The sequence below is a fragment of the Lentinula edodes genome, assembly GCF_021015755.1.
Source record: "Lentinula edodes strain Le(Bin) 0899 ss11 chromosome Unknown C8R40scaffold_5, whole genome shotgun sequence".
In the NCBI taxonomy this organism is placed as follows: domain Eukaryota; kingdom Fungi; phylum Basidiomycota; class Agaricomycetes; order Agaricales; family Omphalotaceae; genus Lentinula; species Lentinula edodes.
Window position 1 is genome coordinate 114,761 of NW_025764311.1, and position 26,478 is coordinate 141,238.

The 26,478-nt window shown below is 45.5% G+C and overlaps 7 protein-coding genes across 7 annotated transcripts; 4 read left to right on the top strand and 3 right to left on the bottom strand.

Annotated features, from left to right (window-relative positions):
• Window positions 1-86: 86 nt before the first annotated feature.
• On the top strand, window positions 87-1,182 carry C8R40DRAFT_1036880 (alcohol dehydrogenase; the record flags this gene model as incomplete). The annotated part of the gene is made up of 2 exons (XM_046223623.1): window positions 87-670; window positions 726-1,182. The coding sequence occupies 2 exons, from the start codon at window positions 87-89 to the stop codon at window positions 1,180-1,182; spliced, it is 1,041 nt and encodes a 346-aa protein (XP_046089904.1).
• Window positions 1,028-2,807, bottom strand: C8R40DRAFT_677048 (chaperonin 10-like protein). The gene is made up of 6 exons (XM_046235848.1): window positions 2,736-2,807; window positions 2,346-2,610; window positions 2,177-2,255; window positions 1,936-2,119; window positions 1,479-1,873; window positions 1,028-1,411 (listed from the first exon to the last, which is right to left on the bottom strand). Exons 2-6 carry the CDS (start codon window positions 2,597-2,599, stop codon window positions 1,289-1,291), a joined length of 1,035 nt encoding a protein of 344 aa, XP_046089905.1. The 5' UTR covers window positions 2,600-2,610; window positions 2,736-2,807; the 3' UTR covers window positions 1,028-1,288.
• Window positions 2,808-3,180: 373 nt separating this feature from the next.
• Window positions 3,181-4,944, top strand: C8R40DRAFT_1158800 (glycoside hydrolase family 5 protein; the record flags this gene model as incomplete). Its single annotated transcript, XM_046229780.1, has 11 exons — window positions 3,181-3,267; window positions 3,332-3,406; window positions 3,474-3,605; window positions 3,660-3,696; window positions 3,838-3,906; window positions 4,003-4,126; window positions 4,184-4,214; window positions 4,277-4,312; window positions 4,362-4,492; window positions 4,565-4,778; window positions 4,840-4,944. The coding sequence occupies 11 exons, from the start codon at window positions 3,181-3,183 to the stop codon at window positions 4,942-4,944; spliced, it is 1,041 nt and encodes a 346-aa protein (XP_046089906.1).
• C8R40DRAFT_678044 (uncharacterized protein) lies at window positions 4,737-6,935 on the top strand. Its single transcript, XM_046235850.1, has one exon. The coding sequence runs from the start codon at window positions 4,997-4,999 to the stop codon at window positions 6,851-6,853; it is 1,857 nt and encodes a 618-aa protein (XP_046089907.1). The 5' UTR covers window positions 4,737-4,996; the 3' UTR covers window positions 6,854-6,935.
• Window positions 6,936-8,940: 2,005 nt separating this feature from the next.
• On the bottom strand, window positions 8,941-9,852 carry C8R40DRAFT_678159 (uncharacterized protein). Its single transcript, XM_046235851.1, has 5 exons — window positions 9,657-9,852; window positions 9,553-9,603; window positions 9,419-9,498; window positions 9,147-9,356; window positions 8,941-9,076 (listed from the first exon to the last, which is right to left on the bottom strand). The coding sequence occupies exons 1-4, from the start codon at window positions 9,723-9,725 to the stop codon at window positions 9,176-9,178; spliced, it is 381 nt and encodes a 126-aa protein (XP_046089908.1). The 5' UTR covers window positions 9,726-9,852; the 3' UTR covers window positions 8,941-9,076; window positions 9,147-9,175.
• A 9,087-nt stretch (window positions 9,853-18,939) lies between these two features.
• C8R40DRAFT_1087143 (uncharacterized protein) lies at window positions 18,940-20,109 on the top strand. The gene is made up of 3 exons (XM_046227367.1): window positions 18,940-19,432; window positions 19,496-19,557; window positions 19,611-20,109. The coding sequence occupies exons 1-3, from the start codon at window positions 19,036-19,038 to the stop codon at window positions 19,809-19,811; spliced, it is 660 nt and encodes a 219-aa protein (XP_046089909.1). The 5' UTR covers window positions 18,940-19,035; the 3' UTR covers window positions 19,812-20,109.
• Window positions 20,110-24,258: 4,149 nt separating this feature from the next.
• On the bottom strand, window positions 24,259-26,414 carry C8R40DRAFT_1166800 (cyclophilin-like domain-containing protein; the record flags this gene model as incomplete). Its single annotated transcript, XM_046230910.1, has 12 exons — window positions 24,259-24,880; window positions 24,949-25,159; window positions 25,210-25,298; window positions 25,363-25,515; window positions 25,562-25,589; window positions 25,644-25,667; window positions 25,716-25,781; window positions 25,835-25,948; window positions 26,006-26,079; window positions 26,146-26,173; window positions 26,238-26,283; window positions 26,340-26,414. The coding sequence occupies 12 exons, from the start codon at window positions 26,412-26,414 to the stop codon at window positions 24,259-24,261; spliced, it is 1,530 nt and encodes a 509-aa protein (XP_046089910.1).
• Window positions 26,415-26,478: the final 64 nt, after the last annotated feature.

The window sequence follows — 26,478 nt, forward strand, 5'->3', positions numbered from 1 at the left end:
CCCACCCAAACTTGACCTTGAACTTTCATGGTCAGTCCTTTTTCCACAGGAACACTGCCATTACAGCTTCATTTCTTTGTTCCCAGATGTCGAAAGAAACCAAAGCCTGGGCTGCTACTTCTCCTCAAAAAATCGAGGCTTCAACAATCACTCGTCGTGCTCCAGACGACCAAGACATCGCAATCAACATCAAGTTCGCTGGTATCTGTCATTCTGATATCCATACCGTCCGTAGTGAATGGAAAGAGGTCGAGTACCCGCTCGTTGTTGGGCACGAAATCGCTGGCATCGTTAGCGCTGTCGGAAAGAACGTTACCAAGTTCAAGGTCGGCGACCGCGTTGGGGTAGGGTGCATGGTGAATAGTTGCCGCGAGTGCGATAATTGCAAGGACGGAGAAGAACAATACTGTGCAGACATGGTCGGAACGTACAATGCGAAGGACCCCAAGGACGGGACGATCACCCAGGGAGGCTATTCTCAATACGTCGTCGTGGACCAGGCGTTCGTATTGAACATCCCTGCAAATCTTCCGTTGGACAAGGCAGCGCCGTTGCTCTGTGCAGGTATCACGGTATTCTCGCCGTTGAACCACTGGAAAGCTGGGCCCGGAAAGAGAGTTGGGGTCATCGGACTAGGTGGCCTAGGACATGTCGGTGTCAAAATCGCTAAGTTAGTATCATGCATTATCGGCGTTCACGACCCACAAAAGCTAATATTCGTTCAGAGCCTTGGGTGCCGAGGTTACCGTTTTCTCCCAAACCGATAGCAAGAAGGAACTTGCCATGCAATTTGGCGCAGATGCGTATATCGCTACAGGTGATCCCAAGGCCTTCGACGGACTCGATCGCAAGTTCGATATCATTCTCAACACGGTTTCCGCCAAAATTCCTCTTGACAAGTACCTATCCTCGCTTCGTCGCGATGGTTCCCTCGTTCAAGTGGGCGCGCCGTCAGACCCTCTGCAGATTACTCCGTTCAGTCTCTTGCCACAACGTATTGGCATCCACGGAACCTTGATTGGTGGCATTGCGGAAACGCAGAAGATGTTGGATTTCTGTGCTAAGAAGCAGATTTTCCCTGAGATTGAAGTAGTCTCCGCTTCGTACATCAATGAGGCGTATGATAGGGTCGTCAAGTCCCAGGTCAAGTTCAGGTTTGTTATCGATGTATCGACCATGTAAGTAGAAAAGACAATCTACAGCCTATCCCGGAAAGTCACATCATTCGATAGCATTGGATTTGTTTATTAGTACATATTTGAATGCGGAAACTGATTACTCCGAATGCTCAGCTTAACTGTTCTTGTGGATGTCCAATCAATTTCATCCCGCTAACTTCATTCCGCTTCAATCTCTGTAAACCATGAACGATTCCTTTCAGTCCGTTCGGAAAATCTTCGATACGGGCAGGCTTCAATAGTATCAGCGAGAGTCAGTACTTCAGTGCTTAAGCCATATATATCAATATATGCACTCACCACCACGACGTTTTGCTCAATGAGCTGTGGAAGCTTTTCGTAAAGCACCTTCCCAAACGCTCTTGTATGTGGTAAATGCACTGTGCCGAATACAGCCAACATAGTCTTCCCGTCGTCTCTATCCGTCTTCGTGGTCGAATTCACAGTAACGAGTTCCCCTCCCTCGGTCAAGCAATTCATACTCGCTTCTTGTGCCTCAGCGTTCCCTACAGCATCGAAGGCAAATTTCAGAGGTTTTTCAGTTATTTTTGCGACTTCAGAAGGAAGACTGCCCGAAGAGACTTCATGGCGGTCAATAACATGCGTCGCGCCGAGGGACTGGAGATGTGCCATGTGTTTCGAAGAGGCATATACGATGATTGGACTGAATTCCATGTATCGAAGGAGTTGGGTGGCTATAGATATATAATCACAGTTCAATTTTGTGTGTTTCGTGAGAACAGTGAGTTACACCCACCATACATCCCTACGGTAGTTCCTCCGCCGTAGACAAACACAGCTTGTCCGGTCTGCTTGATTAACGGGTCTATGGTGGGGTTTAAGCCGAGTCCAATGGGCTTGGGTGCATAGAGACCATAGATGGCGCATGTAAACGAGACAGGGATAGATGCAGCTTGTGAATAAGTGTATCTCGATGGAATCTGTCGAAGTACTTCAAGTTCTCGCAACAAGTCAGCTCACGTTCATCAACAATCTACCTTTGCTACAAGATCCGCTGGAATGGTAGTGTACTGCTGAAAAGCAGCTCTCTCATTCCGATAGAAACCTTGGAAGAATCTAATACGTGCAAAAACTCGCGATCAGCGTAATCAGCGTATAATGTTAGAGATGAACAGAACTGGGTTCCCGCGGCCGAGGAGTACTAACACTCTGTCACCCTTCGCCCATCCTTCGACACCTTCTCCGACTTGTTCGACATCACCAGCAACATCTGAGCCTAACACAGCAGGATAACTCTCTACAAGAAACCCAGCAGCCTGGATTTTCCAATCCACCGGATTCAGTCCAGCAGCTTGCACCTTGACGAGGAGTTCACCGGGTTCCAAGTGTGGGATAGGTCTTTCAGAGATGATGAAGTTGCCTTGTTTGCTTTCTAGCACGAGAGATTGTTGAGTGGCCATATTTATTGTGTCTAGTAAGAATCGATGATAAGTACGATAGGTTTTGGCTGAAAAAAGAAGCCCCGCGCGAGTAGGTAATAGACCACTATGCGAGGAGATAGGGACCTGGAGCGTCCAGGTTGCAGGGAATGCTCACCAGATCAAGTTGGTCATTGAACAAGGGTGGGCTGGTCGGAGGGTTGTGATAGTAAGCACTATCTTATCATTATCTTATCATTCATTGCATCGGTCGTGACATTGACCTCTTCATGTGTAACGCATCCTCGGACCGAGTCGTATCAGTCACCTGATGTGACCGTTTTGTCTTTCTTGTCGTTCTCAATTGCACTTCTACCGCTCCTGTCACCAGAATAAATGCTAGTTGCGGGACTTTCAGTTCACCGTGCGATCTAGCCTTCTGGTGCTTACCTTCTCCTAACAGTAGCATGCTACATTCTTTCAAAATACCCTGTGACCTGGGTCCTGGCCGCTGGTCTTGTCATCGAAAAAACTTAAATACCCCACTTAGATGAGATTGAATTGTTCTCAGCTTCAAGTTGAGCACCATCCTCCCAGCTCCAATCAAGTGATCAAGGAGAGACATGCTAGGATTGGGTACTCTTGCTCTATCATTTTTCCTTTTGGCACCTTCAGGAGCCTCTGCCGCAAATAGCTTCGCTGGAGCCAACGTGAGTATCTATCCTTCCTTCCATTCCTGCTTTCTCCCTGACAAGTCCCGCTCCTGGGAAATAGAACTATTACGCGTATGCGCTCCCTGAAAGCGATCGCATTACCCTTTTGGATGGAATGCAGGCTGCCGGGATGAAGGTAAGCGATTTTCTGCTTTCATTTTGGAAGTAGTACTATTCTTACGCTTTAATGAATCAATTGAAAGGTCCTTCGAACGTGGGTCTCCGGACAGACCGCTGGCCAGAAAAAAAGTGATAGTGTAGCTGTTCCCGATCTGGAAGCGAATGGCATTGGGAATTACGATGATACAATTTTGAATCTCATTGACCAACTTATGGTGCGAGTCATTCCATGGTGCAGGGTCGTAGATTGGTGACGATAACCTACTTAGGTTGATGCCCATGCTCGAGGAATCAAGCTTCTCATTGGTATGTTCAATAACCCTAGTTCTAATAATTACTTGACTCAATGGGGAGTGTATACCCGCAGGCATGTATGATCGTTCGTCGGAGTCTTTCGCCAGTGGAATGACGCAAAGCGATTAATATCTCGTCTTGATTTCCGTTTAGAAAATAGTCTTCAAGCTGGTGATATTTACGGCAGAACCTACGGTGTGGAAGGGTTCTATACTAGTTCCGGTCTGTATATACCATCCATTTTCATCCACAGTTTACTTACCACCATTTCATTATCTTGATTGGTAATTTAATGTTCGTGGATCTCCGTCCCTTCAGTCGCAATCGATGCCTTCAATCAACGCATAACTCACATCCTGAATATTCATAAAAACTCCTTGCTTGATAACCAGCCGTGGAGCGAGTTGGGAGGGTATATATTTGGGTACGAAGCCCAGAACGAGTGGGTGGATCATGATGCTCTTCAAGCTAAACTTGAGCTGACAGATTTTGTCGGCAGGCCGATGATATTTGACCAATCGTTTTATTTGGTGAATCAACAACTGAGCATCATGACTGTTGGCCTTAAATCCTTCACTTAATGTCTCAACAGGACCATCTTTCTTGGATCTGCAATTCTGCATTGCAGGTAAATTCGAGCTCGCATTTTGATTAAGCCCAACTTTGATTTTAAATAGATTCGCAACAACGTCGGGGACACCAACCAGCTTATTTTCACTGGCGGAGGCTCCGCCGCATCCAGCGTTCAATCCGTCTTCTTCTCCAGTTCTTGCGCTATCGATGTAGTTGCCGTTCACGATTACAACGAGTAAACTACATTGTCAGACCCTTTGACTTTAGTGCTGACGCTGCATACTTCTTGATTTTTTTTAAACACCAGTGACTATGACAATTTTATGTCTTCCGCCATATCCGAAGCAAAGGCTGCTGGCAAAAAGATTCTGGTGGAAGAATGGGGATCCCTCGCTCCAAGCGGGAGCGCGCGTACCGCCAATATCGAGTCCAATGTGCAGAAGATCAACAATTACAAGGTTCCATGGTTCTATTGGGAATTGATCACGAATCCAGATCCAGGCGAAGGGCAGGACTACGAGGTGTTTTGTTTTCGTCTCTAAGCGTGTTCGAAAATCTGAAACAATCTATTGATACTTTCAGATCGAAGTCAACGGGGCGGATTGGAGTACTATCTCTGGTTTGGCGGATACCACGGCTGCCATCACGAATGCAGCATTTGATTTCAGTGCGTCTCTCGCTTTGTGAGCATGAGGCAGTAGCGTAGCTAGGTAGATGATAAGCGCCTCTTAAGCGCCACATGACGCGTCCACATCGTGCTTCAACGTTCAACTACCACAGCAATTTTATTTTCGCCCACAGAATGGACGAACCTTCTGAAGTATCCATGGACATAACTCGTTCACCTTTTCATTCAATAATCGGAACTAATTGCTCCCTTTCTCAAGTAGAAAGAGCATCCCTAAAAGAGTTTCTTGTTGCACCACAACTCGAAAAGTCCCGGTTAGAGGCGGAGTTATCTCGTGTCCAGGCTCATTTGAAGAGTACTGAGGAATACATTCATGCTCACCAAATGTTGCTATCTCCAATTCGCAAGCTGCCTCCGGAAACGCTCGCTGAGATCTTTATGCATTGTGTTCTGGCCGCAGATGCGGTGCGAAGTTTGCAAGAAGCCCCTCTCCTATTAACCATCATTTGTCGAGATTGGAGGAGAGTTGCCATCGACACTCCTCTGTTGTGGAAATCCCTTCACTTCTACCTTCCTCCACACTTAAACCAGGATGCGTTATCCCTGCGACTCGCAGGAATCTCTCTATGGCTTGAACGCTCTGGTTCTCTTCCATTGTCCATTTCATTTCATGGCAGAACAGCCTATAGTTCGCCGCTGGTAGGAGAATTTGATGAGCATCAGACGAAGAAGAACATGGAGTCTTGCATCCGCACTCTGATGCGGTTCGCTAATAGGATCGCAACTCTATCATTATCATTACCTCTCTCAGATTTCGCGCTCTTCGATGAACTATCTCCCCCAAAATTTCCTGCCCTTATATACCTTCGATTACGAGATGCAAATCTACACGAGGGATCGTACGGACATCTATCTGAAACTCCAGCAATCGCTTTCCTTCCTTCTTTACTTGGTCGAATGCCAGTATTGAGCACACTTAAAGTTCATGAATTTCATCTTCGTAGAAATGCTGCTCTGAGCTTTGGACTAGGCTCTTTGACCAACATCGATCTATCTACCGGGGGCATTACTACATTTGGGGTGCTTCTTACTACGAATGAAGGGCTGGCTCTTTTAGCGCAAACCCCATTGGTACAGAGCGTTAAAATAACTATCCATCTGGGAAATAGTAATAATAATCCCAATGACACCAGTTCTCCGGCGCGCACTGAGGTCCACCTCAATCAACTGGTGGAAATGCGTCTTGTCTTTATCAGAGTCTCGAGACTAGTTGAACTATCCTCCGATATGCAAACGCATATGACTCTCTTCTTCGACAGTATTCAATGTCCTTTGTTAGAATCCTTTTCCGTGTCCTGGCAAGGATTGCTGATCACTCAGTTGCCATTTCGTGCGTTACCTCTCAACAAATTGGATTCTTTGGACTTGGATATCTCCATGGACTCGACAACTTTGTTGGAATGCCTTTCGCTAGTTACCAACATAAAATCCTTGCGATTCAATGCTACCTCAGGCAGAGGTGGACCGGGTAATGCTATGATTACCTGCTCGTTCGAGGATTTACATCTCTTGGGCCTCACACAATCCTCCAAGGATGTTGTTCCTCTCTGCCCACGGTTACAAAAGTTACAGCTGATCATGAAGACGACGGACGGTGGCTTGAATATGAACACCACGGCTCTGATTAACTTAATCCAAAGTCGGCGCAACACGCTCACATATTGCGACCTTTTCTTTCGTAACAGACCACCTTTTTCGCCGGAACAATTAATCAGTTTACGAAAACTTAAGGATGATGGGTTGAACCTGCGACTGCATTGTGCCAAACCACTCTTACCGCCAAACTTGGATCCGCCCACGATGGGTCTTCCAGATCTACCATATATGCATCGGCGACCTCTTTTACACCAGATGTATACTGTCCCTGATGTTATGGAAGGCCCCTACGGTACAGAGGTCATTATTTGAATGTTCTCCAACCTGTATCTGTTGAATGAAAAATCAAATTGCCTTGGTATTCATAGTGTTTGTTTGAAGAAGCTTGTTCGAGATGCCTCTTGCAGTCAATAAACCTTTGTATTCTGGGAGGGAGATTTTCCAGTTTGTGAAACTACTCAGATGACTCCTCAAACATGCGCATTCCTTGTCACCCCTCAGGTCATCCACTTTGTCTTCTCTGCCGAGCCTCCTATTTCTCCTCTTCTCTCAGGGAACGTCACAAGGAAATACTCACCAACTTCAGCCACTGTGCCCTCCAACTTCAAAACAAAGACTATATGCGTCGATGTTTTTCCCGGTTTATATTTTCGCATGCTAAAATTCTTGGCTGGCTTAGTACCCGCGCAATTTGACTCGATCTGAAAAAAACCGAGGAAGCCACCAAATTTTCCGAAGTAATAGAAATCCGATGTACATCATGATCGATAACATACTTAGACTCGAAGTTCACCCAGTGGTACGTCGGGATTGTAGATCCCACACGGAGAAGATATATGGTAGATGCTTAGTCGAGGTGGGAAATAGGTTACGTCTATTTGGAAACCCCCTGGTAGAGCCACTATATACGAGGCTTTCGGTATGCCACGTCTTACCCGTAACTTGGATAATCATCTTTTGAGAAATTAAGTCGAAATGCTGATCAAAAGGAAAAACCTTGCAGTATTCTACCAATTGCATACTTAGTATTATATTATTCAGTACAACTTTCGCCTCTGTGGCGGCCAAGAAAATGATATTTGCCTTATGACCTGGAAATGGAAATGAAGTTTTCAATCAGAGAGAAAAGTTCCAGTGTCATCATATGCTATGATCCCAGAATGGGCATGCTTGTGGAATATCCATACTGATCCGAGTCGAGGGATGGGTATAGAAGCGAACATTATGTACACCTCAAGGAAATTGACCCACAGTTCATTGATTCTCTCAAGGCAAATGCATCCGGCCGAAACAAGACTCTGGAGTCTGGATAAGTGTAAGTTTTACATACCAAATGGGAACTCTCAATTCTTCAAGCTCGTTAAACTTGGTCTGCCATAATCCATCGCAATCAAGGAAACGGCATGAGTAATTCTAGGAAAACCGCGGATAGCATAAATATAGGATATACGATCCAGACACGACTCAGTGCATGCTTGATACGACGCCATCATTATTATCTCTGAAGTTGATCGAGTCTAGATAACAATTATTGAACAGTAGGTATCAATAAAGGAAACTTGAAAGGACTTGAACACTATGCGATAGGTGAGCGTGACCTCATATTTCGGGCCCGCCCTGCGCTGAGAATGGGAACAAAGACGTATTTAACCTTGTTGGGATACCTGTGCCCATGCCCAGGCGATTTCCCTCGATGGATTGGGAAATTCATACTGATATGTCGTTCCAAAGTCTAAAGTCTCATACCCATCCGCTGAGAGGTGTAGGATAGAGCAAGTAGAAATGTAGCATACCTTGTTCCATGGGAGCGGTGTGTGACCCCAAAGGTCGCCCCGCGGAAAGACAACCCGTGTCTGTTTTGAGGAGACGTTGCAAACGACCCGCGGAGGTAGAAGAACCTAATTATGGCGAGCCTTACGATGAGAGCGGTTGTTGAGCGCCATGCGAAATTTCAACATCAAGTAGTCGACGTGGGCGTTTTCGGTTGCGAACCAACAACGCAGAAAGCTGGCCAACCAGTTGGTGAGAGTATGGATGGTGATGTGGGACGAAACATCAGGATAAAGGTAGATAAAACGGACACTCAGACGGTTACACTGCTAGTCGTGCCTGCGAAGAAAACAGGAAGAGAACAAGCAAAAGCCTTCCATAAACAGACTCCCCAGCATGTGCTACACGGTCTTTTGATTATTGAAGTTGGAAAAATGGGCATAATTGGACGGCCGCAGTGGTAATCCATTCAAGCAATGTCCAGCGCGTGAGCTAGTTCGACCGGAAGCAAAAGAAAATATACTGCTCTTGATAAAGCATCAGAGATTCACGAGAAGACAGACTGGCATCAATTGGGCACCGGCAAAGAGACAAAAATGAAGCCTATTACATCGGCGCGTAATCGCTAAACATTCCAGTACTGTAGCGGGCATAGAAACTGGAAGGCACCGACGCTGCATGGCATGAGCGCATAGTGAGCGCTTCTCAGAATTGGCCATAGCTACAATCTTGACCAGTCTTTAGAATCGGAGGGAAAGGGACACTCTGAAGGTCGATGAATATCTATCAATTAACGTCAGAAGACACGCAGAATTCGGAAAAAGCATTTACGCACCCGAATACAAAACGAAACCCTGCGGAACTTCATCTATCATTATCCACCGCCATAGCTCCTGTTGTACTGGACCGTTTATTTTCTCTCCCTAGCCCTGCGGCTCGTTCGGCCTCCTCGATAGTATACGCCGGCTCTTTGAGTTGCTTCACTCGTCTTTTGTGGATTTTGCTGCGCCAATGAGAACCAAGTGCTGCATCGGTTTCATAGTATCTAGGAGTTCAGTAAAAAAAAACATTGGTCCATATTTAGCAGGGAAGAAGACGACTGTTTACTTGGCACACTCTACACAGTAATGTTGAGCAAGTCCAGGTTTTTCGAAGTCCAAAGGTTGGGCCTCGAGGGCTGCTCGGTTCTAGGATACATGAGCACGTTTGCATTATCAGAAACTAGTCAAGGTATCACTTACCTTGGGATCAAGATCAATGAGTTGAATCTGATCTAAGTCCTTTGCTCGAGCCTGTATTAATTGAGCTTTAGATGCTAAAGAAGGAAATGGAAAAATCAGTTCACCCTCGTCCTTGTCGCTCGATGGACGTCTCTGCGTGCGTTGTGCACTCTCGAGCGACGGAGACGGCCCATAAGATGGTGATAGAAGTGTTTATTGGGACCCGGGATTGTGGTAGGGTTGCTACGGCAAAATTTTACGCTCCTCACGTGATATGCGTGACTTTAGCGCTTCAGTGCTCAGCTGAGCTATTAGACCACGTCGAAAATTAAAGTTGCACCACGTTGAAAAGATTCTGGGACAAGGTTGCGTTTGTTTGTCTATATTCTATTGTAGCATGGGCCCCGGCTGTTCCTCAATGGGAATGTGTCGGTTTTCCTTTCCTTTCCTATGTATTATATTGCTCATACGCTCTCGTACGACATGATTTTTTGAGGAGAGGGTACACAAATATGACAGACTTTAATGGCCTACATGGATGGATCGTTATAGCGCAACCGGAGGCTGGGCAACTTTGTTGCAAAGGGTAGAGGGTGGAACATTCTTGACTTGTGGTCACAATGTCAGCAGCATGATCAAGCCATGCTTTTTCAAAGCATGACTGTTCACTAGTGGACTCCTGCGGAGCACAATAAACCTTGCTTGATTTCAATTTCCACATGGATACTGTACTGAGACCGACAATGGATGGAAAAACAAGCAAGGATATGGGAGCCAGATTATAGAAACAGAGAATTGAATCTGTTGAAATAGGTCATTGGGAATGTACACTGTACAGTACAAAAGAAACACAGCCGTAATGATCTGAAAATGCAAAAAAAAAAAAAAAGAAAAGAAAAACAACAACGTCAAAGCGCCTAATGTGTGAAAAAAAATGCACGGGCGCTTGGTAAAGACGGGGTGGCAAAGGACCTAGCAAGCAAGGTGATTTTTTGTCTTCAAATTAGTTTTCGGTGTGTTGCTAATAAGCTCTAGTACTAACAACTTCAGCACTTCAATACCTTTTAAAGCTCCATGAGACTCAGGCTGACTCAGTGACAGGAGAAAGTATCAATTCAAATTTCGACGTGAGCCTGAGGCCAGCCCTTCCATTAATCTATCAACCTAAAGAATAAGGAGTATACAAACTAAATATAGGTGGGATCCTCTTAGATAGCCAGAATAATTTGCGTTGAATCGGCGAAGTAAGTAAAGCTTCGATTTTTTCTTAGATTCATTGAATGTATCAATTGAATATCAACGTAGAGACCGGTGTTGCTTTGATTTGTTGAATGGGAATGAACACAGTAGCACCTCAGTACAGACGAATCTGCATGCTCTAGTGCGATCACTGGCACTTCATGCTAGTGGTGGTCGCACTTGTACGCAATATTATCCAAGCCTGCGGTGAAGTTGTACCGGAATTTCAATAAATCGGGCTCCACCCAGTTTCGTCCTCGTTTGCTTCAAGGTGAATTCGATATCATAGCCAGGTAAATCTCCACTGCCTGAAGGGAAATTACTTTGGTGGGTACGTTTTGCATTTGTCATCGATGTGGCGGTCTAAAATCAACGTCTTGCAAAAATACCTCGGTGAAGTTCAATCTATATGTATGAGCTTGCTATTCCTGGTTCCAAACTTCCGCTCGACGTCAGAATGTAGGTCATAGACAGAAGTTGCATTGGTGTTGTGCAAATATAACACATTACTGTGATTTTCGAACTCCTTGAACCGCTGTTGGAGAACCTACGACTAACCGACGAGTTATTTTAGGAACTTCTTTGCGAGGACTTCTTAACATTCCAAAAAGAGAACTTTGGGCGATACTTCTTTGTAAGTATTGAGCCTATATTCACTCCTCGATTTTCTTGCCCACGGGAAACCACGATCTACTGCTCTCAGTTCATGATCTGAATAGTCCCGCGACTTTATACCTGGCTCAAACATCAAGCATTGCAACCTACGGTCTTATCATCAGCCTATCAGGCATAATCAGCTGTATCTTAATATAGATCGTGAAGTAGCGAAACCATTTTCCTTGAAACCAGCGGAATGGGCACGCTATTGCTCCTGTTACCATCTTGGGGCAATTTGTATGGGCCCTTGGTCCTATTGATCGGCTTTCTCATGGTCTTGCTATGTGTGCACTTCTTGCTTGAAAACTCAGCTGTGACAAGCCTGAGGTAGTGCGCGATTATTGATATGCCCGCGCGCAACTCATGGGGTCAGCGGGATATCATTGTTTGTGAACATAATTCTTGACCTATTAGTACGTATTAGGGAATATTTGGTATAAATCTTCAGCGTTTGTAAGTCTCTTTTGCTCGTCATTTGGCCTCACGATATCCAGCGAGTCCAATTCAAGATTTCCCACAAACTGTCAGCTCAGGCCCCTGATCAAGTGCGGCTGCTGCTCATTGAATCTGAAGTCAGGAGCAGGAGGGAGCAGGTCAGGCTTTCTTAAAGCACGTATCTCACCTAGTTCCCCTGGATGATATAATAAGTAGAGCAAGAAATAATCGTCAGCATTGTCTTCCGCTATCTGTGGCTCTCATTCAAGTCAAGTTGAGTTGCAAAAAAGACTGTAGCGGTATCTGGTGGCATTATTTAACGATGAGATCCGTAGACAGCAGTGAGAAATAATAAAGGAGCTAATCCCTACAAATCGAACATGAACTCAGTAACCGACGCATTGGATTTGAGCGTCATATTCTGATTTGAGGCGCCCCGCGTGGGGAAGGGAAGGGAGCGGATTGTCGTAGATTCAGATGAGAGGAGCTCGGGTGTCGCCAGTCGGATGTCGCACGACAAAGGCGCACCACTTGTATTACAAGTGCAAATTGAGTATAATCATACTTCTAGGCAGTCCCCAGTTAGTGGAGACGATACAAAAATGCCGAAAAAATATACTCTGGTCTACGATTCAATGATCGTATCATCATTGATTTTCCTCCTTTTGCATTTTTTTCAGAAACGGATAACTACCTGCATATCAACTCTGCACATTGCCAGCCCTCGCATCTACCTAGCAATTTTAACTTTGAGTCTCAAAAAGGTCGGGTAATGTGAGCGCCGATGCACGAAAGAACTGAAGTCATCGTTGCGGGCTATAGTCAGTGTGCATATAGTCGTTCTGTCGTTCTCCAAATCAAACAAATTCACAGGCAAATCAAGACCCACTCGCTCGGTGAGGCCTGGAATAAATCTATATTATGAACTCCTCATTCTCCCTTCTACCATACTTTCCAGGGGCTTGGAACATCGATTGTATGAACATTCAGTAAATAGCTTTTGAACGTTTGGTGCACATTTACTTAGTCCTTGAGCTTCGATGTATCGATGCAATGTAGAAATAGTAAGTATTTACTATGGGCGCTTGAGCAATAAGAGTTACTGGAAACGGAGAAAGGAATATCGAATCCTGCATGTGTTTCCCAAATGCACTGTGATCGCCCTCCAGAAATGATCGCAGTGACCATGGAAATGGGTTTCTCATTACAGTCAACAAGACACCTGACTAATGCTCAGCTTTGGGATAAACTAGATATGAATCCTACGTCCTTATCTTTGTTGTGAAATCCCTCCTTATCTATTTATTGAAAGTTGAGCGCGAATTTAACGGGTGCCTTTGACCACTGTTCACATCTACCCTCCAAATATTCCGTTCACCTTGAGTCCGGGAAATATTTGCTTGGCTCTCCGTTTGTGCTTCACCTGGTAGCACCTGGTAGTCTCTATCCGATATTCAACTATCTAGGAAGGAAGCAGTCATTTCACTGACATAGCGTCAGTGAGACGTGCCAAACCCTATTACGATAAATCATGGGATCGACAAATCGATCTAACCCCCTAAGCGTGTGAATGTTTGAAGTATAGCACTGTGACAATCGGTAGAATGTCGGTGTCCTGGACCACGTTCTAAGCCCTGCTGGCAAGAATGTCGAACCCGATTGAGTTTCAAACTTGAACTCTAGATTTTACTAATCTGTACCTTGAGAAGACCTGAAATGAGACACGTTAATAACGGGAGGTTGAGCAAACTGAGGTGGAGTACGAGGAAAAGTACCACATAAGTAGTACGTGCATGTGAAGGTTAGTATTCTAGACAGTCCGACATGTACCTTGATCTTAAGCATCTGTCAGGAGGGAGTCCAGAGTCAATCCTTGGCGGTATCTACTCTGTCAATCTAAAGCTAAGAAAATCGTCGTTGCACTTTGAATGAATCCAGAGGAAGATAACATAAATATTCAAAGTCCCAAATGATAACATAAAGCACGTACAAAGATACATTTTATTCACTTTCCACATCCAGAATTTTTTTGGGCTCGCGACTGGGATGTAATCGATAATCAATCCGGTTTCCAGCTTGAAGTTCGACGGAAATTCCGGCTTGAGAACTTGGAGTTAAAATTATGATCATGTAGTCTACCCGCGAGCTGGCGCATCCTCCTGAACCAAACTTATTTAAGGATTCGGCTGAACGGAGCGGTTGACCTGCCCTGTAGATACAGCTATGGTGCAGTTCACTTAAACACTGCAAACTTTTTGCACGCGCCAAATCGGCCGGAGGCCAAAATTTTTTTTGTATGGGGACTGATCCACCCACTGATTTGTGGAACTTTTTGATATGCCAGATAGTGTCAGAGTGCATAGGGACAAAATTGACGATATAGCGCAGTAAATAATTCTATACAAACATTCATGTTCGATTTGGATTCGGAATTCGATGGAGATTTGATTAAAGATGTATCTTTCTGTGTACACGCGCCAAATTGGGAAGGACTTAAAAAAATATCTCACTCAGTTTTGAGGTTATCGAAAATCGGTCTGGGGGATTTGTTCCTATAATGAAAAGGAGTCGATTGGCCAAAGGGATAAGAAAAATCTCTTTTTTTGGGCGTGTAATAAAGTTTGCAAAAAGTTTGCAGTGTTTAAGTGAACTGCACCATAGAAGGAAAGACAATTACAACGCAGTGAATGATTGTCAGTTCGTGCAATTTTTGTGCTAAAAACAATTTCTGGGAAAAACCAAGTCATCGGTATAAGCACATACGAGTAGCAGAGTAGCAATGCAATGGTGGCCGTCCCGGGACGTAATTGGGAGTATGCAGCCATGCATACTAAGACTTGCAGTAAATATCGTGCAGTGCATTGAACCTCATTGAACCTGGAGTCAAGGAAAGCTCAGCGTTGAATTGGGATCTATTTGTAAATTTGATGCTTACACGCAATACGGATCCGAGATCTGGAAAGAGTGAAAAATAGTGCAATTATGACCAGTCTGTGACGGTCATCCAGAAGTTTGAAGAAGTCGAAGGAAACAAAGGGACACCGTCCCGATTGTAGCAAACTACACGGCAGCGAAGTGTGCGCTGAAACACTGTTCCAAGGTCATCAGACACTATACACCATGTCCAAAACACAACTTGAAGCGGTACAAGTCTAGGCGTTGTATCTCCTCGTTGTCAGCGAAAGATCAGAGGCAACAGAAGATAATAATGCACAGGACCTGCGGAATAGCCTTCCTTCTTCAGAAACGCAACTATCAGCTGCACATCCCGATGTGATGGAAGAGGCTACGACAGACAGTGTGAAAACCTGGGAGTTCGGCGATATGTGAGATACTGTGAAATGTGGACTTTGATGTTGTGTTGAGAAGCTGATAATATAAATATGAGGTGCAAGGCATATGCAGCTTCGATCTCGGTAGCGAGAGCGGTAGACTCGTTGCGTTCTATTCCAAATAATGGTAACGAACTTTGGCCAGGGGTCATGACACGACTATGGCTTTGCCTCCTTTGAGAGAATGGCGACTCGGAATAAAGGAATTGGAACGGAAAGCAACGATTCTCATGGCATATACGAGCCCAATGACAACTGCATGTCCGGGAAATTGGATGAATAACTCGTAATATTTGTTCAGTCATGAACTCGGCGAGGGCTGCCAATTGCGGAAGCAGTATATTGATAGGTTGAAACAAGTTTCCGGAAGGCAAACGATGGTCTTGTACTGTACAGAATATTACAGTAGATAGCTGATAGAGTGCTGACAGTGATTCTGAGAGACGAACATTGAGTCTGACAATGAAGTGTTCATTGCTGTGACGCTTACATAATTGCTAAGGTTGTTTGGCAACGTCGTTTAGCTTTCTCACTGCTCAGCTCGTCGACGACCCGTGTTCTTATAGTGGGTTTCGATGCCTATCAAACACCTTGAGAGTACGAAATTCATCTTGTTCAAGCATCCAGATACTCACAAATCAAATTAGACTATTTGTTTGAACGGAAACATCTTCAAACTTTTCAATTATCAGTGCTTTCCGATTCGCGTCTTGGTATAGATGCTTCCTATTACCTCCAGTTGTTGCTTGACTCGCCATCGACCAGAGAGCCTCTTCTCGCTGCGACCGGGGGCTTACCACTGGCTCTAACCCAACGAATTGAATCCGACCTTCGTACACTAGAAAAACTGCGCATAAAACCCGTTTTTGTTTTTCCTGGATTGTCACCTAACAAGAAATGGAAACCGTATTTCTCTCCTGAACAGAATGAAGCCTGCCGCGATCGTCGCGACGCTTGGGAAAAGTACGAGGCTGGCCAGGAGGAGGCTGCCACGAAGTTGTTTGCAGGAAGAAGTGCTTTTTCTCAGTGGGATCTCTGGAGAATGATCCTTAGGATTTTCCGGAACAGAAATGTCGAGTTCATCGTTGCACCGTATGTCGCTTGGCCTCAGGTAAGCACGGCTGGTATTTTTCCGAAAATCATTAACTTCTAAATTCCTTTCCAGTTGATTTATCTTCAACGTCACTCGAAGGCGTACATACACGCTATCTTCGGCCCCACTGATACACTCCTGTATCCCGGTGTCGACAGACTGATCACATCGCTCGATCTGGTTTCCGCGAGCCCAACCTTCACCTTTACTTCCAAACGCACTTTTATCACTGAACTCGGAGTGTCAGAGGATCAGTTTCTTGACATCGGTATTCTTGTCGGCTTCGAGCATTCTCCTCCTTTCCCACCCATCACCCACGACCAAGCCCTTAAACAGACTGTCGATATGGTCAAATATTACAAGACTGGACACGCAGCTGTGTCTGCTTTCGCCGAACATCCCGCGGTTAAAACGATTCAATACACGGATCACTATGCAAGGACACGTTCTATGATCAAATATTCCTTAGTTCTCTCATCCGAAGGTACCGTTGTGCCTCTTCCCATTACTGTTCCGTCTCCGCCAAACCACGGTCATCCAAATCACCATCCCCATCATCCAACTGTGGCAGACATTCCCCAGGACCTTCATGAGATCTTCACTCACCGTCTTCCCGACGAAATCTATTTCTATCTTTCTCGTGGTCTTTTAGGCCCACAAGCCCTCGTATGGCTGACCTCTGGACAAATCGTGGAGAATCCCCCATTGGACAACGGAGAAACCACAGAGTACAAGCGTTTTGTTAAGGAAGTCATCACAGACGGTCAAACCGGCCCTCGAGCTACCGCGTTAGCCCTGATCAGTAGTGTTGCGCATAGTTTCTGGTCAAGCCGAAAAGTGCACGGTTATTTCTGGTTCGAGTCCCAAGCACTCCATAACCAGAAACCAGTTCAGCACAACTCCGCTCAGACTGCGCAGCTAGCCGAAAGAGTATCTGGTTGGAATGTTACCTATTCTGTAGTAGAAGAGGAACTGAGAAGACAGAATGTGAGTTCCCCTTTTTAGGAGCTCTCCTGATCTCTTACCTAAATGACGTCTTTGGTGTAATAGTCTTCAACGATTGATTTTTCGTTGTGCTTGGGTGCGACCGCCATTGAGCGTTTAGCGGGACGTACCAAGGTAAAGAGCAATCCTCAAGCACCGCTGGAGAAAAAGGATGAGATTGTCGCTAATGTGATATGGCGCTTCCTTGAACTACGAGGGTAAATTTTCTGTCATTGAAGCTAATTACATGAATCCTGATCATTTTAGGTTTTTATTAAACACACATACCCACTCGCCCCTGGCTCGAGCAATGTATACAGCTATCAAACAGGCTCGTTTGAACGACAAGTTTCAAGATCCTCTGTACCTGTTCCTCGAATTAGTTAGAGCTGGCGTTATGCATGGTCATCTATGGTCAAATCGTGCCTTCAGTGGAGGACCCAGCTTCGGTACAGGTGTGTAAAGAGGCTTTTAAAAAAATTGGTATAAACACTCGAGCTAAATGTATATCTTAGATGATGAAAAATCCTGTATGCTGCTCGTTATGCGAGTTTTGAGCATCGTTCCACTCAACTTTCAGGTGAGAAATCTGTCAAAGCAAAAGTAACTCGATCTAATACTCCGGAGGCCACAGTCTCAGGCATGGTCAGCTCCACTATCTCGGGAGCTATTAGTGTTCAATTCGTTCGTTCGCTCACTGACCCGGGCTCTCCGAACTTTGCTGGAAGTAACGTCCCTCAACATGCTCCTCCGGGGCGATGCCCGACGTGCTCGTGATGATCTCCTAGATGTCACGCTCTCTCTCCCGTTCCAAACGGAAGTCAATACCGGCTTCGGCGTGTTAGCCAAGGTGTACTTGGATGCACTCACACACATCAATCATGGTGCTAGGGTCCGTGATCCTCTCGCAGAAGGGGTGGCCGAAGCCAAGGCATTGGCTTTGGAAATCTGTGAAGAGACATTCACAGGTGTCAAGTCTCCAAAGCAGGAGGTTGAACGTGGTTTCCGGTTCTGGGACGTGGTATGTGAAATCTCTCCACTTACGATGTCGTAAGGGATATGAAATGAAAGACCCCTCTTCCTTACCTCCCTTCCTTTCTTTCTTTAGACGTTGACAGCTATGCGGCAGCTTCACTCGGAAGGAGCGGTCCTGCAAGAGCTTATTGACCAATTTGAGGCTGCTGAGGCATGGTTGGCACCTATGCGACCATGACTGCTCTTTTCGAAAACCCAGGCTGTATATATGCCGAGAATGGCACAGTCCCTGCCAGATTCCACCCGTTATTTTTATTTAATCACGGTGGCTCGTTTGCTCTCAATCACATAGTTTTCCTGAACCTCACCTGCCAATATGATGGGTTTTAGTGATGCAAGAAACGACATAGCGGGAATGTATTGAGATGATATGTTGATTCCTACAAAGGGTGCACGGAACGCTAAAATTAGGTGGGAAATCGATGAAAGCTTTGCGCTGGGAAAAAATCAGGATAAGAGAAGCACTAAGCGAACTCGACAGCTATAGGCTGGGCGGCGGGCCTCGCCTCCTGGTCTAAATCAAGTATTTTGCGATTGTGCGGATTGTGGTAAATTATCACGCGTGAAACTACTCCCAATGTGGCATGAGAAAATCTATGGTTTCCAGATCTCGGACTGAGCAAAGAAAGGTTGATTGAATCGATCTCACAGTTTCCTTTTGACCAAGTACAAAATGCCACTCCAGCTCTGCCTCCTGTCCCCACCGCTTCGTTTTAAACCCTGCTCAATATGCTTGACTTTCCCCAAAGCGTGGCCATGTTCGCGCCCTCCTCCTTACACACTGTTGACGTTGTCGACGATGTTGACAGAAAATTCAACGCCACTCACCTTTACTATAAGCCACATGCTGTCCAGATAATACAGCTCGTCGAGTGTTCGCCTCCGGCTCGCATCCTTTCACCAGAATCATTTGCCTCCTCCTCTGGTGCCTCTTCCTCGTATTGTTCGGAAGAGGAATCAGAGTGCTCCTCGTACTGCTCGTCGGTAGAACCTTTGGCTGAGAAGAGCTCGCCAGCCTTTGTTCACGACGAACCGTCTTCGCTTTCAGAAACATATAATATTCGAATGAAGCGAATCCTCGCATGGCGAGAAGACTTCTCCTCACATCTCAGTACCACGATGTCTGGTGAGTCAGGGACCGTTCACTCTTGGGTTGAACATGAAGCTCATTATTTCTTCCGCTCGGTAGATCCCACTATTTCATCTTCTCTCAAGAGAAAGATGCCGGTCAATTCAGACGATAACGACGTTGTTAGTAGGGGTTCTTTCTGTTTATGTCTGCGGGCCTGACGTCTATCATGTAGATATCACATACATCCAAGAGATCAAGGTCCCACTCCTCTCGAGGTGAAGGGAGGAACCGTTGCAGCTCGCTTAGTGCTCTTTCGTGCCCCGCGTGTGACGCCTCTTTTGACACCCACAAAGACCTTCGGCAGCATGGGTACGACGCTCGCGTCGGTGCCAACGAGGCTTGCCTCGTCGCTGTCGATTACGCCTTTGAATAATTCTTCGTCAAGGCTCTGTTCATATTGCTTATCCTCCCGTTTTCGTTGTACTAGTTGCTCTAGGGCGCTTCAGCTACCCGTTCTTTGCATTCCTACCTTGCATATTGTTATATCACAATACCCGCATTTGTTCCGTTCGTCGCATCTCTTCTAATCGACTGCCTCATTGCATCTGTATACAGCTGCTCATCATCACATCGAGTTGTAACGAGTAACTTATTAACATCCTCTTTTCCTTAGTATATTTTGCTAAGTATAATGTAATTAGATAGATAATACACCTGTACATAGTTTCAAGAATGAAATTTAAAGAACTTTCTAGGAGTCTTCTGGCTCGTAGACAACGTCAAGATTTAGAGTAAGCGGTACGCCACTGAGCAAGCGCATCTCACATTCGGGCAGTAGGTAGAAGCGATGGGAATTTAGCAGGAGCACCGGAACCCAGAAAGGAAAAGGACCGTCAGATCTCACATGCGTTGTTTTGAAGTTTCTGGATTTTTGAAGCATACGGATCCCAATCATCTCATCAAATGGCTTGCAGTAGCACCTAGGGCCCCATTGAGAACAAGGAAACATATTCGATGAGAGATCCGTCCACAGCTCGCCGACGGGAGCAGGAAGGAATAAAGCCATCATAGAGAGTGGCAGACCATGGGAATGCCTCATCATCCGACGTGAGAATGGCCATTGTTTTGAGCGACTTTCATGGGAAAAGCCTCATTCATCAAGCCCTCTTAACGCTAGCCCTACACTGCTCCAGACTCCTTGCTGTGCGGTAACCTGAACAGTATGATATTCTAGAATTCAATCACCCGTCACCCGTGTTTGAGTTTGACTTGGAAGACAACCATCTACACCGCAAAATAAGATTACTGTAAGAACACCCACTAACTGAGGGGCTCGGGTGTTAGTGTTGAGCTTGGGAGTTGGTCTATTAACTATGAGCCCAGTCCGGGGTGACGAAAGTTCCAGTAATATGAAACGGCACATACGTATTGTAGCTGAAAGTATACGTTCATATATGACAGTTATACGCGCAATACCCACGGCTTCAGCGGCTCAAGCTCAAGCTCACCCATGATACATGATGTAAAATGCAGCCTGCTGTGAGCCTGTGAATGATAGCATTGAGCAGTCGCTAAAGATGTCTCCAGTGACGAGTGCCATGCTGGCAACTCTTCCATTCACTCACCTTATACACATCTGAACTGTTGATTTTGAGCTTCCTAGTCAGCTCCCGCTCGGAGACGATGCCGGTGGGGCCTTGAAAACATGAACACGGAGGGTGGCAATAAGTAAATACAGCAATAATAATAATCAACACCACAGACGGGAACCCACGCTCAGCACGAAACTTGCAGCAGAACAATGTTCAGGTCAAAAGGCCGTCATCAAAAAATTTTGGGTAAAACGGAGACCCCACGAAGGGCAAACTGAAAACCATGATGGCCACGAACAAATCCATTCCGCTAACTCCGGTGCTTTCCCTATGGATCATGATTCGCATTCCATTGCAAGGAATACAATCAATGTCGGGAAGACAGTGCCACTGAGTATTTACCGTAGAATGTCCAAGGTTTTCACGCCAGCTTCCTCGAAGATTCCACGAAGACTGATGATCACGATTTATCCGTCTAGAGGTTTCGGTCCGTGTCCGAGCTAGCTGGTTATTATTCTAAAAATGCTTGCGAGTTGGGAGTGAAGTTCCGGAACGGGATGAAAGGATCTTTCGAGTCTGCATCACTGGTAGATTTCAGAACGCTATTTCACCGTGAAACAGCGAGATACCCACGGCCTGCCCAAGACATTCGTGGAGAGCTACCCACGAAGGGGAGTAAGAGCGTCGGACGTCGAACATTTGTGCCAAAAGAGTTCAGGTCGATCTCTGCAATCCTACCGTATATCGCTGGAAAGAAGAGATCAGATACGTCGTTTCGAAGCTGATTCGCAGGACTGATAAGAGCTACCTGATCTAATAAGGAGTGATTAGTCTCTAGATGCAAAGTATTTCCCAGCTCCAGATGTCATATGAATTGAGGGCTGTGGCGGCCGACTTCGTGCTCATAAAGACCCTGTCTGTCAACAGCAACTTAGCTGGGAGTTCGAATGAGTCGAACCTGGCTCTGGACGTGGCATGAGACTATTGAAGAAATCGAGGCAACCTGAATGTGAATGTCAAATTCAGTCGTCAAAGCGATCCATATGTACAGTATACGAGGAACGTCGTTAAAGCAATCCATGTAAGAGAGAGGAGCTTAGTACCATTAGGTACCATTTGTGGCTGACATATACATGGAATTACGGGAGAATAATCGTTGAAGCCAAAAGCCACTGATGCAGTTTTCTCACGGACCTTCATGCTGTTCTCCTTGACGCTGGTACCCGGGTTCAATGCTTGAGAAAACTAGTACATTCGAACTTTCAGAGATTCTAAGGTCGAAGGCACCAAGAAGACACACCCTATGCAAGCTTCTGCGGCTTTGCTCTAGAACAGACCTCGACTCATGTGCCAGATGACGATATATCAACCCTCTTCTTCCAAATGTAAGCAGCACTTGGAACGATTACAAAACCTAGCCCGATATCCGATGAAAGCAAGGGCAAATGCGAGAGTCTTTTTTAATCACGGACCACTGTCTCATGTTGGTGCCCCGTGTCCCTCTTGTCGTGCTCAATCTTGCTCAATAAGCAGCCCGACGAGCTTCACCGACTACGAATTCACTACAAGCCGAACATCAACTTCCATGGATTCCGTCTCTTCTCATACACCCAAAACAATTCTATGTAGCGCAGAAAGCTAGGAACGAAATTATCACAGGATTGACCGGTTATCCTCGCCAAGCCTTCGATCCGTCTGTCTATGATATTGTCTACTGAGCTCTACTCAAAAAACTCGCAAGAATCACACAAGAAACAAAGCCGTATTTCAGTTAGGCGCCGTAAGTTCGTCTTATCTTTCCTGCTTTTCGTTAACTCGAGCTATACCCTTGGAATCTCGTATTGGACAATTTTCACATTTCATTGGATGTTTAAAAACGCAATCCACACGCAGTTACACAGTTAGTTTGATTTCGCATACTGGAGTCCTCTCTCATCAATGCTATTGCTGGAACCAGACTCTCTATCAATCTGTCCATGTTCGCGAAAGCGCTTTTCAATTTCTGGAATATGCCTGTCTTTCTATGGACGACCTCTTGAAATCTCACACCGCTACTACGGTGTGCGTTCTTCGTAAGTGTGGTTTGCTCCCTCTACGTCTGGATGTCCCAGTGTTTTGGCATTGGGCGCAATCCAACAAATTCAACCCATTTTCAGTATGTGTTTCCCATTCTATCAAGAGAACCGGTCGATAACTACTGCGGTCGTGGGCATGGGTATCCCAACAAGGTCAGAGACATCTTTATTCCCAATGCTGACAGCGCAAGGCGGGCCCGAAATATCTATCCTCGTTCACAATGACCTGATGCTCCAGGATGCCAAGCATCCTCGCAGTAATCACCGTTTTCAATGAAAAATTCAATGGGCACTTTTGTCCTGTTTATACCACGGCCAGTCTACGAGTCCACGCACGACTCCGCGGATGAAGTCGTGGTCTGTATTCTCATCGATACCTATGCTAGAGTTTACCCGGAGGTGATCTAGAAGACCTCGCGGCTGCTACTGTCGCAATCTCGACTCTCTTTCTCCGCCATCGATTGAGGTTGATAAGTGATTCGAATTCCCGAAAAGGTTCAATCCAAGCTTGAAGCTTGAACTTTGATTGCTAGAGTTTGACTTTTGGAGTCGCCTGAGAGTGACATTGAAATAAATGTTTGTTCGTCAATGAACGAACTCATCAATACAATCAGCTTCTTTCGCATCCTCGACCCGGATCATCCTTGTGTCGAGGAGGTCCAAGGCGAGAACATCTTTTCAGTAGTATAATTGAGAACTTGATTTCCTTTTCCAGCTTCATGCTTCTGCCCGCGGAGCCATGATTCTCTGGTAATAAGTCATAGGTGCCGTCTCGGCGTCGAGCTTCAGGGGAAGATCATGGTGAATATGGTGAATATCAAACTTCTCATTGGCAGGATAAAATTGACCCCGTATTTTCCTCGACGTGTAATAGACCTTCCAATGTGCACCTTGAGGCTTGAACGTAGCCCTCATAACTTTCCAATAATCTCCAATAGCTTGAAATCTTCGGATCAAGAAATAGGTGTCTGTTTCCGTTGGCGACACTGGTCTACCAGACTATACTTGAGGAATACTTTGCTCAACTGTAGAGTTCTCTGGGGACTGTCAAATAAGTTTGCACTGAGATAGCATGGCATGTTACGTGTCGAGGGAAACAAGTTTCGCAATTTATGATTGCAATCCTTTGAGGTTAAATTTCGATACACTGTTTCATTTAGACCAGCAGAGCAGAACGTGAGAGTGTACTAAACTGGTACCATCCTTGAGGAACTCATCGTTGGTAACCTCCACCGCTGCTACCACGACCTCTAGAACCCCTACCCCCATCCCTATACTTAGCCTTCGCCTTTCTTGCTTTCTCTTCTTCCTTCGCCCTCGCCCCTCTCTGCCTCGGATCAATAACCTCATAATCTCTCTCGGCCTTCCGACTCTCTTCTCCGTCGTCTTTAGGAAAGTGTAGAGAATGACCGAGAAATCCTCGGTCATTATCGATTTCGATGCCCGGGTCTTCTCCTACCGGGAAGTTCGCGGGCGGTGGTTGAGTTTCTTTGGCCTCTTCATGCTTTAATAAGTTATTTTCCGTTCCGTCGGCTCCTATCTTTCCTTCAGAGTCATCTTCCGGTGCAGCTGGTAAGGCCATCTGAAGTTTTCCTCTGAAAGCATTCAAAACGTTGAGAACATCACGTTCATCCTTCGCTCTTCCTTTGCCTTTGCTGCCCTTCGTTTTAATTCCACGACTAGAAGCATATTTGCCCAGCTCCGCTTCGAGGTAAGATGTCTTCGGCTTCTTTTTCTTTCGCTCGTCGTCACTGTCATCATCGCCTCCATCTCGTCGCTTGGTGAGTTTGCGAATCTCGGCTTCCATTCTGGAAATTTCGGTCTGACGGGCAGTACTAAGTAGATTTCAATATAAAGCCAGTGTAGGGACGGAAGAGAGCAGACAGAGACATAAGAGACATACGTCGAATTCGCTTTTTCAGCAGCATGCGCTTCTCGAATTTTTGATAAATCGATGTCTTTTCTTTCTTTGCTCTTTTTTTCTCGGTCTGCGTCGCCCTTTTCTTTCTCTTGATCTTTTTTCTTCTCTGGGTTATTTGAAGTCGTTCGAGATCCTTGTGTGACAAAATCAGGGAGTACACCACTGACAGTCGGAGCAACCGGTTGGTCAATTACTGATTGGAAAAATGAGTGATAGCAGTAGTGATAACAAACATCAACCTACAATCCGGCCGCACAATCGGCTTTTTCTTGAACACAATTGTTTCTTCTTCGTCACCCTCATCTACGCCAAAGCTTAAAAGTTTGACGTCCCTGGTGTAAGAAACGAAGGGGAATGTCAGTCATCGTTACAATAAAATTATGGAACAATTCGCACTTCTTAGCATTCTTCCGCCGTTCGTACTCTTCCCGCTCCTTCAATGCCTCTTCACGCGCCCGCTGTTGCGCGCGCCTTTCAGCGGCTGTTATACGAGGGATTATATCCGGGAATGGATTGTCAATGATTCGTATCCCTTTGATTTTTGGAGGACTAGAAGTGATCAGTGAATCGTGAAAACGAAGGGTCCGAAACACACTATACGGGTCGCTCGTTGGCATCAAGTTCTGAGTAGGCAGATATTGGTTATCAGCGGTCATTGGAATGAAATCACAACCTACCCAATTCTCCTATCTTCATCACATCTAAAACCAATTCAGCCAGAAATCATCGTTCACAAGTCTAGAACACACTGTATAGCGTGTCACCAATGCACCTTCCAAACAACGTATGTTTACCATGCAGTTCATCGGCTCGGTCTGTAAAATGTAAGCAAAGATGTGATACCATGGAATTATGCGCCAATATACACCTAGTGTGATGATAAACTGTGAATCATTTGAGTTCTTCTGTCCGTTATTCGCCATAGCCACCAGGCCTCGATGAGCGAATCGTAAACGAGGATGGATCTCGTCTTCAAATGGTTCTAAGCAAATGCAAGTATGAACTTAATGTTGATTCTTTGAACTAAAGTATGGCATACCTCCATAGAAAGACTCTCCGCCCATCCCTGTGCCAGTTTTATCCCCAGTCTGAACCAAGAATCCAGGTACGACTCTGTGTTATTTGCCGTGTTATTCGAAACTCGTCTTCGGAAAATTCCAGTCTTCCAAACGACCTTACCGATGAAATATTACACCGTCATAGTACCCTAAATACCGAGTTTATTAACAAGAGTTTTGACAGATGGAACGCGTAACTCACAAGAGACTCACCCTCCATTGCCAATGCAAGAAAGTTCCGACATGTTTTCGGCGTCTCCTGACAAAGTGAAAAAGGTAAACGATAGATCATGTAGGAAAAGCTCATGGACATACTTTGGACCAGAGCTCGATGTCAATTTCTCCAACCGTAGTGTCAATTATGACACGCCCATTAGTAGGTAGAGCCATAGCTAATAGTAAAGATATAGATAGAGGGTGCACAAAACTTTACCTAAGCTTTCAGTATATGCTT